Below are 12,564 nucleotides of genomic sequence, written 5' to 3'. Positions count from 1 at the left end.
GAGGAAAACAGGGTGTTCCAGAAAGGGAGTGGGTGGGGGCAACTATAAACAGAGTGGTCTGGGAAGGCTCCACTCGGCCAGGGAGAGGCACTGGGTGTCTGGGGGATGGTGTCCCAGGCAGGGGGAACCTTGGCGGGGAGTGTTCTAGTTTTCTAGCTGCTGGAATGCAACACACCAGAGACGGACTGGCTTTTAATAAAAGGGGATTTATTTTGTTAGTTCTTCAGAGGAAAGGCAGCTAACTTTCCACTGAGGTTCTTTCTTACATGGGAAGGCACAGGATGGTCTCTGCTGGCCTTCTCTCCAGGCCCCTGGGTTCCGACAACTTTCCCCGGGGTGACTTCTTTCTGCATCTCCAAAGGCCTGGGCTGAGCTGCGAGTGCTGAGATGAGGAATGCCAAGCTGCTTTGGCTGTTCTACGTTGCTGTCTCTCATTTAAGCATCAGCCAATTAAGTCAAACGTCCTTCATTGCAGCAGGCACGCCTCCTAGCCGACTGCAGATATAAATCAGCAACAGATGAGGTTCACATACCATTGGCTCATGTCCGTTGCAACAAAACTAGGTACGCTCACCTGGCCAAGTTGACAACTGAATCTAACTACCACAGGGAGCATGTCTGAAGTGCTGAGAGAATAGCAAGAAGGCTGGAGGGCTGGAGCTGAGGCAGCGAACTTGGGACGGTAAATGAGGGCCGGGGTGGGGTTGGAGGGTAACAGAGGGGCTCACCTAGGACCTCGCAGGCCCAGGTGGAGAACTTGAGATGGACGCTCTTGAGGGTTTGGAGCAGGCGGCACCTGTGGTCTGCCCCTGGCAGCTGCGCCAAGAAGAGATCATGGAGGTGGAGAGGGACTAAGGGGTATTGCTGTGATGACAGGCAGATGAGAACCAGGTGACTGGAGGACTGTGACGTCGACAGCCAATCCCCTTCCCTGCAGGGTTGCTCCCAGCCACCTACACCAGACCAGCTCCAGGTCAAATGGAGAAGATGAAGTCATCTTCAGAGGTGCAGACAGGCCTTGTCGTGTCCTTCTTTCCCTTCCTTTAGTGCCTTCTTCCCCCCAACCTCAGGCTGGAGTTGAGAGGACATAAGCTTAGGTGTCGGTTCAAAGCTGGGTTTATTAATTTGCCAGCTCTGTTACCATGGGCTAATTATTACTTAGTATCTGAGCACTGGGGTGTTCTCAGTGCTAGCTGGTTTAATTCCATTAAAGGAGCTGGTGTATGTAAAACACTTAGGATGCACTCAATAAAGGGAACTCCTCCTTCGCCCCTCCCCACTATTAAGAGCTGATAAACTCATTCAGGGCAAAGTGTAAAAGACTAATGCCATTAAAGTGGTTGTATTTTCAAACTGCATTTGCATTTTAATTGAACAAGGGGTTTAAGCCAAAAGAACGAATCATTAGTGGAATCACAGGCCACTGTAAGTGAAAAGGGAGATTTTGTTAACTGGGAGGGGATGTTTCAAATTTTTTTTATTTTGTCCCCATGAAATGGCTTTCAACATTCATGAAACAAATATAGACTATGTGTCCCCCTTGGGGTAGGCCTTGAGGATACAGCAGAAAACAGGCAGAGATGGTCCTGCCTTCACTGCGCATCCAGTCCAGCAGGCAAGACAAGCCATAAGATGAGATGCACGTGGGTGAGGGATGTAAGAGGCACTATTGGAGGGCAGGGGTACCTATTATAAAGCAAGGATGTTAAGACCTAAACCACATCCTCCTGCTTTTTCTTAAATATATTTATTAAAAATCTTGGTGCCTGAGTCCCACCCTGAATTTCTCATATAAAAGGTCTGGGTAGGGTGGTGCGACAGTGGCTCAGTGGCAGAATTCTCGCCTGCCATGCCAGAGACCTGGATTCGATTCCTGGTGCCCTGCCCATGCCAAAAAAAAAAAAAAGTCTGTGTGTGGTCTGGGCATTAGGAGTTTTAAAAGCTCCCCAGGTGATTCTAAAGTGCAGCCAGGGTTGAGAATAGTAGGAGTTGGCTAGGTGCAGGTCAGAGCTTGAGCTGCGGGAGATGGCCCAATGGGGAAAGAGTGAAGCGAAGACCCAAAGTTTAGAGGAAATGTGACCATATCCAGGAACTGGAGGAAATTCACCTACCTGGAGCATGGCTGGGAAAGAGGCGGGGGCTGAGAGATGAGGCCAGGAATGGGGTAGGCAGGGCTGGATCACGAAGGTCCTTGAAGGGCACATTGGAGTCACATAGTTGCACACACACATGGCATGGGATGGCACAGGAGGGAAGAGGTGGCATTTGGGGAGGATCACTCAGGCTTTAGGTGGGGAATGAGATCAGCATCAGGAGACCGGCCAGGGCTGTTGCAGGAGCACTTTTGAGAATTGACAGTGGCCAGGACTAATGGACCATGGAGATGGCGAGAAGGAATGGACAAATTGGGGAGATCTCTGGAAACTAGAGTCAGCTCTACCCACTAATGCCTTGAATAAAGGAAAAGGAGCATCAACGACGACTCGCATCTTTCAGTCCCGGCTTCCATGGGTGGGGGAGCACGGGGTGAGCTCAGAGACGAGAGGAGTGGAGAACATGTGGAAAGAGTGTGCCAAAAGGAAAGTGGCTGGTGGGTGAAGAGTGATGCCTGCAGCTGAAGGAGGAGAGGATGGAGGATAAATAGGATGGAGAATGAGGGCCTCAGTTTGGGACCTAGGTTTTGAGCGTCTCCTGATATCCAGGAGAGCAGAGAGAGTAGGAGAGCTAGAATCATGCAGACCCAAGCCTGGATTCTGGCTCTGCCCCTAGCCGTCTCTGACAACGTGGGCACACTGCTCCACTCCCCATAAGGTTATTGTAGGAATTACCTAAGGTAGCATGTGCCACTCCGGACACATAGAAGCAGCTCAGTTGACACACAGAAGTTGATGTTACCTAGTGAAGACCTACCAGGCAACCTGTGATAATCAAGGCTGTGGAATGATGAGGTCACCCAGAGGGAGAAGTCAGTGATGAGGCTGGAGGATCAAGGACCCAACCCCGAGCAGCAGCATCATGCCCACGCGGAGGGGAGAGGTTGGCAGGGAGGCTGAGGAGGGTAGCTAGAGGTTAAGGAGGAAAGGCAAGAGAATGTGGGGCCACCAGAGACCAAAAGAAGGAAGATGGGGCCCAGTAACAGTGTCAGGTGCCCCTGAGGGGTCCCATCCTGCTCTAGCCACCTATCAATCATCGGTGGCCACCTGTCAATCTTCGGTGGCCTTGGCAACGTCGGTGTGGGTGGTCAAAGCCAAAGTGCAGTGGGCTGAGGAGTGGGGCGTGGACTTCGAGACAGGGGGTAGGGGGCTCTTTTAGGGAATTTGTCCAAAAAATGGGGAAGAGAGAAGTTGGAAGCTGGAGGACGGCAGAGGGGCAGGGTGTGACATGGCTTGAGCCAAACAGGAAGGAGTCAGGGCAGCCAGCTTCTTGACCTGGGGTTCTTGGACCCAAATTCAGAGGTCCATGAACTTGGACGGGAAAAGAGTATATCTTTATTTTCACTCACCTAACCTGAAATTTAGCATTTCCTTCCTTTATGAATGTGGGAAACAAACCAAAGTAGGGTCAGTGATACCTGGGACTTTTTCACTGATAGAAATCACCAGGATTTTCTTATTATATCACCATACTTATAGATATCTAGAAATATCATTTACACTTATTACTTCAAAATCACAGAAGTTATTAGACCTGCCACCACAACACTTTATGTGTTAATAAAGAAGCACATAGATTCTTATATCCCAGATATTTTTAGTATTTTGAAAACTAGATTTCAATATAATTGATTTTCTTTCTCATCCTATGTAATTTTTATTGAGATATAATTCATATACCATAAAATTCACCCCTTTAAAGTGTAAAAATCTAGTGATTTTTAGTATATTCACAGAGTTATGCAACCATCACCACTATCAAATTCTAGAACATTTTCATTCACTCTAAAAAATACCCAGACCCATTAGCAGTAGCATTCCGTTCTACCCCACCCCCACCCGCCAGCCCCTGGCAACCGCTAATTTACTTTCTGTCTCTGAGTTGCCTATTCTGGAGATTTCATATGAATGGAATCATACATTATGTGACCTTTTGGGTCTGGCTTTTTTTCATTGAGCATAATGTTGTCCTATGTATTTTGTTTTGATGCATTTTAAAACGTTCTGAGACGGGTCCGTGAGCCTCACCAGCCTGCCCCCGGTGTCTCTGGCACCAACGAGCGCGGCACCCCTGCAGGTGGGAGAGGGGCTGGAGATCCTGGAGAGGGGCGTGCATCAGAAAGAGGGTTCCGCAGAAGGAGGGTTCCTGCGGATCCCCGGAGGCTGGTAGAGGGGGGAGGCGCCACCTCCAGGTCCCGGGAGGGGCGGGGTGGCAGGCGACAGATGCTATGCCCCGGGGTCAACCCTGTGCGGACGTCCGCCTCTCCTGGATGCAGAGCGTAACCCGCACAGCCCTTCCTAACTGGCCCTCGTAGCAAAAGTCTTAAGTCGCAGTGTTCAGCCCCTGCCTCCTGCCCAGAGCTCAGCATAGGCGGTGCTCGTGGTCCCGCGTGCGGGGGATTCCCGCGCTGGCGTTCTGGGTCAGCCCGGCCACGACCGACCGGCGGGTTGCCTCCACCAGCTTGCCTCCCCTCGCACATTCATCTCTCCGGTCTCTAAAACGTCCTCTCTGCCACTCTCTGCCCCCAGACAGGAAACCTGGGATGGCCAGTAAGAGAAAAAAGGAGTTGCACAAAATTTCGGCAACTCTGGTGAGAGGGGGCAGCCAGCTTCACCCGGTTTCCGGACTGGCTGGCCCCAGGCTCCCACATGATGGCTCCTGGGAGTTAAGTCATATGATGTTTCCAGTCCGGGCTTGTTGGGGGAGGCTTAAACTCGGGCAAAGGATGCATGCTGCACGGGTCATCTAGAATGTTCCACCAACGTGAGACCTACGCAGCCCTCCCAAAATGGTCATCAGATTCATACTTAACTTTCTTGGTGTGTAGAATTGGGATCATATTGGCTCAATATGCACCTCCAGTGGATGTGAGGAAAAAGGGACTGAAAAAAAAAGCCCCAAATTCCAGAAAAAATACTTAGTTTTTATCAAGAATAGACATACGATGAATGTAAGATATTGAGAATGAATTATTTGATAATCATTTTTATGGTGAGAAGTGTTCTGTAGTATATTTTTAATTGATAGAACACATAGGTCTTAAAACAGGGTTGAAAACCGGTACATCGTGAAATCATTGTGTAACATAGGACCCATCATTTATGTACCATTTCCAGATAATTGAATCTATCCGTTTAATAGCAAGTATCTTCTTACCTAACAATATTCATGTGTTAGATTTGTGTTTTGAAAATATCACGTTGTAGCTGTGCAGATCATGCACTGCACAGAGATACACATTTAAGGGGGTCTCTATCATTCACATCATATGCCTTGAAAGGTTTATATATTATTATGAATGTGTCAGCAAATAGCAATAAAGAGTCTGTTCTAACAATATCAAGTGACTTGTCTTGTGGAAGGGGTGTCTGTTTCTAAATGGCACAGAGGTTCCTACAGCCTACTAGTGGCCTTGGCAGGAACCTGGGGGACAAAACTGGGTGTGGGGAAAGCAGTTAAATGACCATTGCAGTTATCTGGGCTGGAAGGTCTTTGAGCCTTAACTCAAAATTGATGAGGTTGGGTGGGCCCCACGTGGTGACTGAGAGGAGGGGCGGGGGAAGGAATGACTCCCAGGTCTTTGGTAGAAGCAGAGTCTGATGGAGCTGCCAATCCCAAGGAGTGTGGGAGGAACTGAGCTATGATTTGTGGTTGAGTTACCTGTGGAATCCCCAGGTGAAGCTGCAGGTGACACCATGGCAGTGATAGGGTTTAGACTTGGTAGATAGGCAAGTGGGTAAATGGGTGGAAGCTTGAACCTTGAATTTGGTGGGGTTTGCCCAGAAGACTGCAGAAACCCAGCAGAGCACAGGAATGGACAGAGCCCCAGGGCACCAGTGGATAAAGAAAGAAGAGCCAAAGGAGACAGTCTTGCAGGAGTGGCCACTCCTTGCCTCTGCCTCAGTCCTACATTTAATATATTTCCCATCTGCTGTGAGCTGGACTATCCAGCGTTGGTTTAAATTTGTGCAAATCGCGAGGACATAGGCTGTTCTAAAACAATGCACGTGAACTTCCCAACATCCTTTTTGGCTAAAGAAATCATCCTCTTTACTACCAGACAGTCAGCTATGTTCCACATGGTTGCTATGCTGGCTGAAGTGAGACTTCCAAGAAGTGAGGGGTTTGCTATAGACATCTTTACCATTTGTCAGAATCTAGATCTTCCTGCAAACTGCAGTAAAACAGATTAGTGCTTTGTAAATCCGCTTCTCTGATTGGTTGTCAATATAAGAATGCTTTTGTCTCCAAGAGCAATAAAATCAAGAATGTAGCAAACTTTTATAGTTTGTGCGAATATATTGGTCATACCATTTGAAATGATTAATAATGATTAAAGTTATTTCCAATACTAAATGGCAAAGTGTCTGTCCCAAGGGACTAAAAATCCAACAGCACAAAGAACTCCTTTGTCTAGATTTTCTGTTGTGAATTATTAAGAAGTTTTTCAAGAAAAAAAAAATCTACTTCTTGTTTTTGCATTTGAGCAGGTAATTAAGTTTTTTTTTTCCTTTTAAATTATTTCCAAAGGGTTAGTTCAAGGGGGCAGGTGCACACTCACTGGGCCTAGCTGGGGTCCGTGCATTGTGCTACTTGCTGAATCACTGATTTAGGCCCTGTCTTAGTTGCACATGACTCCAGAGCTTTTCAGTCTGTGCATCTAATGTCTGTGCATCTGTCTCTCCGGCTGAAAGCAGCCTCAACTGCCTCAGGACAGCCTGGAGGCCCCGAGCATGTCAGGTTCCCCGGTTGCCCTGAGGCTCGCGCTGTCAGGAATCCGTCTGATGAACGTGGCGAGACAGGAAAGGAAAATTCCAACACAATGAATTCCATTCGCTTTCCCCTGCTCAGAAGCCTCAAAGGGGAAGGTGCCTTAGTTCTCCCACTATCTGACCCCCAGCCCCTCCTGCCCCTGCCCCACCTAAGAAAAGGGATAAGTCGAGTGTTCCCTCCTCCCAGGTGTGCAGCCGGCAATAACGATTTCCCGAGATCCGCAGGTGCAGGAAACGCCTTTATTGTCCACAATGGAGAAGGATCCGTTTTAACCTAGAATCATAAAGCAGCCCTCTTTGTGAAAGCTTATAACTACATTGTTATTTCTTTTTGATGGGTACCCTCTTTAAAAGAAGAGGTTGGGCAGGAACCTGAGTGCAGCTACCAGATTGACGGATAAGGGGTTCATTTCAAATAGTCTCTCCCATTGTCCAAAAAACTATGCTCAGACTTCTCAAATTATAGGGCCCTAATCTTTGATTCAGAAAATATAGCCGCTGTATAAAGGAATTACTGGTAATAACAGTGGAGCTTCTTTTTTGTTGTTGTTAAGATTCAAACACGATATTCATGGCTTAATAACCTGGAAAATATATTATGAGAATGAATTTGCAGTGATTTAGCACATTTCATTATGGAAATGCCATATAAATATTTAAATCCAATGTTTATTTTATTCTAATTTTTGTTAATCACATTTGCTTAGTTAATATGGCATACTTATGCCAAGCTTTTATTATTACCATAGCTTTTTATGAATGATGGCCATTTCATGTGCTATTTTATTTGAAATTAGGTTGATTGGAAAGATTCATCAGGATTGCCAGTTAATTTTAGAGCTTAGTGTTTATGCCACTGTATCCGCAGGCCACTTCCAACACATACTCATACATACACGTACACACAACACGCTCATACACAGATTTTTTTCCTTCATTAAGGATGAGACAACACATTGGCACGTTGACTCTCTGTTTCTCAGGGAAGGAATTTGTAAGACTCATTCATACTTTTGAAGGCAGCCAAATTTAATTTAACAGAACATCCTTCCAAAATTGAGGAAGTAAAAAATAAGCAGAGGAGAAAGGAGCAAGGCAGATGAATCGTATAAACCAATTCGGCAGCTAGATTTTTTTTAAATATCAACCCAAAACTTTTGGTAGCATGCAAAATAATTTGAGGGATATTCCTTTTTGTCAGCTTTCTCTCATTTGCCAAATGTCATATTTGTTAAAGTCAGAGCCATACTTGGGTCCTGAGAGATAAATGGATGACCCCCAAGTCTCGAGGGGATTCCCATCCTGATCGCTTTGTGGGTTAAGCATTTCTTCATCCCACAGTATAAGCCGGTTCTTCCTGTCCACTTCCCTTTAGAACAGGAGGACCCTAGGGCTTTGAGGTGGGGCCAGAACAGGGGAAAAGGAGATTTTGAGGTGGGTCCCCATGGGTATCAAAGATAGACTTTACCCGTGTCATCTCTGTTCAGAGATGACCCTGCTGTCTGCAGACTGAAAGAAATTCAGATCCTATATTAGGATTCTGTATTGGTCAAGATTAACCTGACAGTGGCTAAAACAAGATAGTTTACTTCTCTTATGCGAAAGAAGTCTAGAGAAGACAGTCAAGGTTGGTAAGAAGGCTACACTGCCATAAGAGACTCAAATTCTATCTTACTGCTCTACCACCCACGTCACACGGCTTCTTCCTCGTGGTTGAAGATGGCTGCTCAAATTCCAGCCATCATGTCCTCAGTCCACCAGTAGAAAGGGAAGAAGGCATAGCCCCCTCCCTGAAGGACACTTCCCAGCAGTGCCACACAGCACCACTGCTTATCTTTCATCAGCTAGAATTAAGCTGTATGCCACACTTATCAACACAGGAAGTGGGAAATACAGTCTCATTCCTGTGGACATAGGCTTAGCAAAAGACAAGGGTCTATAGACTAAGGGAGAAAGAGGAGAACAAATGTTGAGGCACAGCTAGAAGACTTTGCCACAGGATCATGTATCGTGTCTTGTTGAACTATGTTACTTGTGTGTGACCTGAGTTATTTTCAGTTTTCTAGTTTCCTTTCTAGACCCAAGCATCAAAAATCACAAATGGATTATTGTGATCAAACCTGAAGGCCATTTCCAAAGAAAAGCTTTACAAAGCCTAAACCCCATTCTGTGATTGCCTGTTAATGTCCGCTTGTCTTTTCAGCGGAAATTCTAGAATTGGCTGGGAATGCTGCGCGGGACAACAAGAAGGCCCGGATAGCTCCCAGGCACATCCTGCTGGCGGTTGCCAATGATGAGGAGCTCAACCAGGTATGCCTGAAGCGCTGAGACAAGCCACAGGACGGGTTTTCCCAACAAGCCACAAATCATTCCTGCTACAACCCCACTTCCATTTGTACCCCAAAATTCAGACCAGATGAGAACAAATCCTGTGAGCTGTCATTCAGATGCAAAGTTAAATTATCTCTAGAATGGAGCCCGGGATGTATCCTGGGACTTGCTAGACCTTTTCCTTTTTAAAGGCAAGCTCATTGTGTTGCCAGGGAAGGCCTCCGTGTGCAAGTGTTATTCTTTATAGCTGCTTTGCCCAAACTTTGTTTGTTTATGGCTTATTCTGATGAGGGCAAGGGAATCCTGGATATATTAGAATTGACTCTGAAGTTAAGTGATTGCCCTTCCAAGGATATGGAGGTGGCTGTTAGGTAATATTAGAATTTGTATTTATTTCTATTTATTTTCTAATCTCATTCCTCTCAAACTGTTGGCAGTAAAGAATCATTTTTTCTTATTTCCAGTCCACTGTGGACTGATCATTTTTAAAATGCAATAAAAATTCATTACTAGAAAAATGAAATTAAAAAACAAAGATTGACAAAATGCAAGCACTGATTTTCTGTTATTAAAGCCAGTGGTTGTATGATGACTGTCATTTTGCTATAAAAGTTTCCTGACTCTTACTCTCAATTTCTGCATGTCTCTTGTCATTCTAAAGTGTGCTTTAGAATGTGCAGAATCTATTAGTGCGATAGTACATAGATTACTCACAAGGAAATAAACATATATTGATCGGGAGGTTCATGATCAAACATATTTTGCTAATGTAACATTGCAAAAGAGTACAGAGAGTACAGGGGAAGATGGCAGAATAGGATAGGCTGAGTTCACCCCTGCTCCATGGATCAACTAGAGAAGGGAAGAAAAAATGACCAGGACAGCAGTTCCAGGGGGTGAGTGACCTGAGATGGTCTTCTACACTGAATAGGGAGGTCCTGGAGGAAAAAACGTCATGACTCCAGTAAAGGAAAGCAGTCGCTCCCAGAAAAGTGCCTGCCACCCTAACTACCGAGAGGCCACCCCTTCAGCTCCACAATCCGGCACTCTCTTGGGGAATGTAGAAACCAATAAACTTCCTTCCCTTGCTCATAGAGACCGTCCAGCTAGCGCACAGGGCCTACCATGCCCCTTTCCATGTGGAAGCCTGGAGCCCTCAGGAGTGCATAGATGGGGAGGTAGAGACGAGGAAGCAAGCTGCATTGTGCCCCGAGACCCTGCACCCCACCCGGCCTAGCCCTGCCTACCTGGCAGGCATTTCCAGATTGGCTGTGGACAGGGACAGCTGACATACCCAGCCCACAGTCCACGGTCATTCCAAGAGGAAGCCTGGAGGCCACTAGTCACATCAGGCCCACACACGCAGAATCGCTGCTGAGGTGCACACTGCCCACCCCACCCCCAGCCCGAGGGTTAGTGGCGTTCAGCATGCACCAGGACCAGGGGACTTGGCAAGAATTTCATCAGGTCTCCATCCAGCTCAGCTAGCTGCAGCAGTCTGGGAGAGGTGGGCCTGAGGGGAAGAGGAGGCCCAAGAGTGCCATCTGCTGGGAAGAAATGGAAATTGTAGTCAGGCAAACTGCCTATTTGTTTAGTGTCAAACAGATCCTGAAGTACAGTTGGCCCCCTGCATGAGGTCTGTGCCTTGGATTGGCAGGAAATTACTGGCAAACCAAGTACAAAAGGAGACTTTCAACACAAACCCAAGCAAAAATACAAAACATTAGACAATGGAGGGAAATCAACTGTCAAGATAACCTATCAAAGTAATCAAATGCCTCAAAGCCAACAAAAATCAGAAAGCATATGAAGATGCAAGCAGATATGGCCCAGGCAAATGACCAAATAAAAACACTGGAGGAGACACAGACTTTGGAACAACTAATCAAAAATATGAACATAATTTGTATATGTTCATACAAATCTCCTTAATAAATTCAGTTGGTTGGCTAATGGCATAAAGTATATTAAGATGACATTAGAAGAGCATAAAGAAGGATTTGAAAGAGTAAATAGAAAAATAGCAGATATCACAGAGATGAAAGATACTATAATCAAATTGAAAATATACTAGAGACACACAACAGCGGATTTGAAGAGGCAGAAGAAAGAAGTGCACTAGAGGACAGGACAAGTGAATTCAAATGCATAAAAGAACAAATGGCAAAAAAGATGAAAAAGCGTCAATTGGATTTCAGGGAAATGATGGACAACACGAAGCACACAAATATAAGAATCATTGGTGTCCCAGAAGGAGAAGAGAAGAGTAAAAGGATAGGAAGATTAGATGAGGATATAATGGAAGAAAACTTCCCAAACCTTATAAAAGACATAAATATGCAAATCAAAGAAGCCCAACGAACCCCAAATAGAATAAATCCAAATAGGTTTACTCCAAAACATATACTAGCAGTCTACCACATGTTGAAGGGGGACAGAAAGTCCTGAAAGTGGCAGGAGAAAAGTGATTCACCACATACGATGGAAACCACGTAAGACTGAATTCGGATTGCTCAGCAGGCACCGTGGAGGTGAGAAGGCAGTGGTAGGATATATTTAAGATCCTGAAGCATAAAGACTTCCAGCCAGGAATTCTTTATCCAGCTAAGTTGTCCTTCAAAAGTGAGGGAGATTCCCTGGAGTGATGCAGATGTTCTAAAAAAGGATCATGGTGATGAATACACAACTATGTGATGATGTTGTGAGCCACTGATTGTACACCATGTATGGAATATTACCCATGGTAAGATTTATCAATAAAAATACTTTTTTTTAAGTAGGGGAGAGGTTAAAATTTTCAGACAGAAAAAGGCTGAGAGAATTTGTCAATAAGAGACCAGCCCTACAAGAGATTCTAAAGTGAGTTCTGTCAGCTAAAGAAAAATAGACAGGAGAGGGGGGCCTGGAGGAGGGCACAGAATTGAAGATTATCAGTGAGGGTAACTTAAAGGATACAAAGAGAAAGAGGGAAAAGAATATTTAGATCTGACAAAAACCAAAGACTTTTACAATAATAACTTTGTTAATGGACTAAACTGCAGAATGGATTAAGAAATATGATACATCCTTATGCTGCTTACCAAGAAATTCATCTAGACCCAAGGATACCAATAGATTGAAAGTGAAAGGATGGAAAAAGATGTTCCATGCAAGTTGTAACCCAAAAAAAGCAGGAGTAGCTATACTAATATCAGACAAAAAGTCTATTTTTTGTCTAGTTTGTGATGTAAAAACATCATAAGAGATAAGGAAGAACACTACATATTAATAAAAGGGAAAATTCACCAAGAAGAAATAACAATCATAA

At 45.3% G+C, this 12,564-nt stretch overlaps 1 protein-coding gene across 1 annotated transcript in view; it reads left to right on the top strand.

Moving 5' to 3' along the window:
• Positions 1-12,564, top strand: part of MACROH2A2 (macroH2A.2 histone) — a 56,180-nt gene that overhangs the window by 18,053 nt on the left and 25,563 nt on the right. Inside the window, exon 3 of the mRNA XM_077125047.1 lies at positions 9,130-9,236. Coding sequence (XP_076981162.1) covers positions 9,130-9,236 — 107 coding nt within the window. The remainder of the gene's footprint in view (positions 1-9,129; positions 9,237-12,564) is intronic.

The sequence above is a fragment of the Tamandua tetradactyla genome, chromosome 13, assembly GCF_023851605.1.
Source record: "Tamandua tetradactyla isolate mTamTet1 chromosome 13, mTamTet1.pri, whole genome shotgun sequence".
NCBI classification, from domain to species: Eukaryota; Metazoa; Chordata; class Mammalia; order Pilosa; family Myrmecophagidae; genus Tamandua; species Tamandua tetradactyla.
Note: the sequence above shows the minus strand (reverse complement) of the source record. Positions and strands in the feature narration are given on the sequence as shown.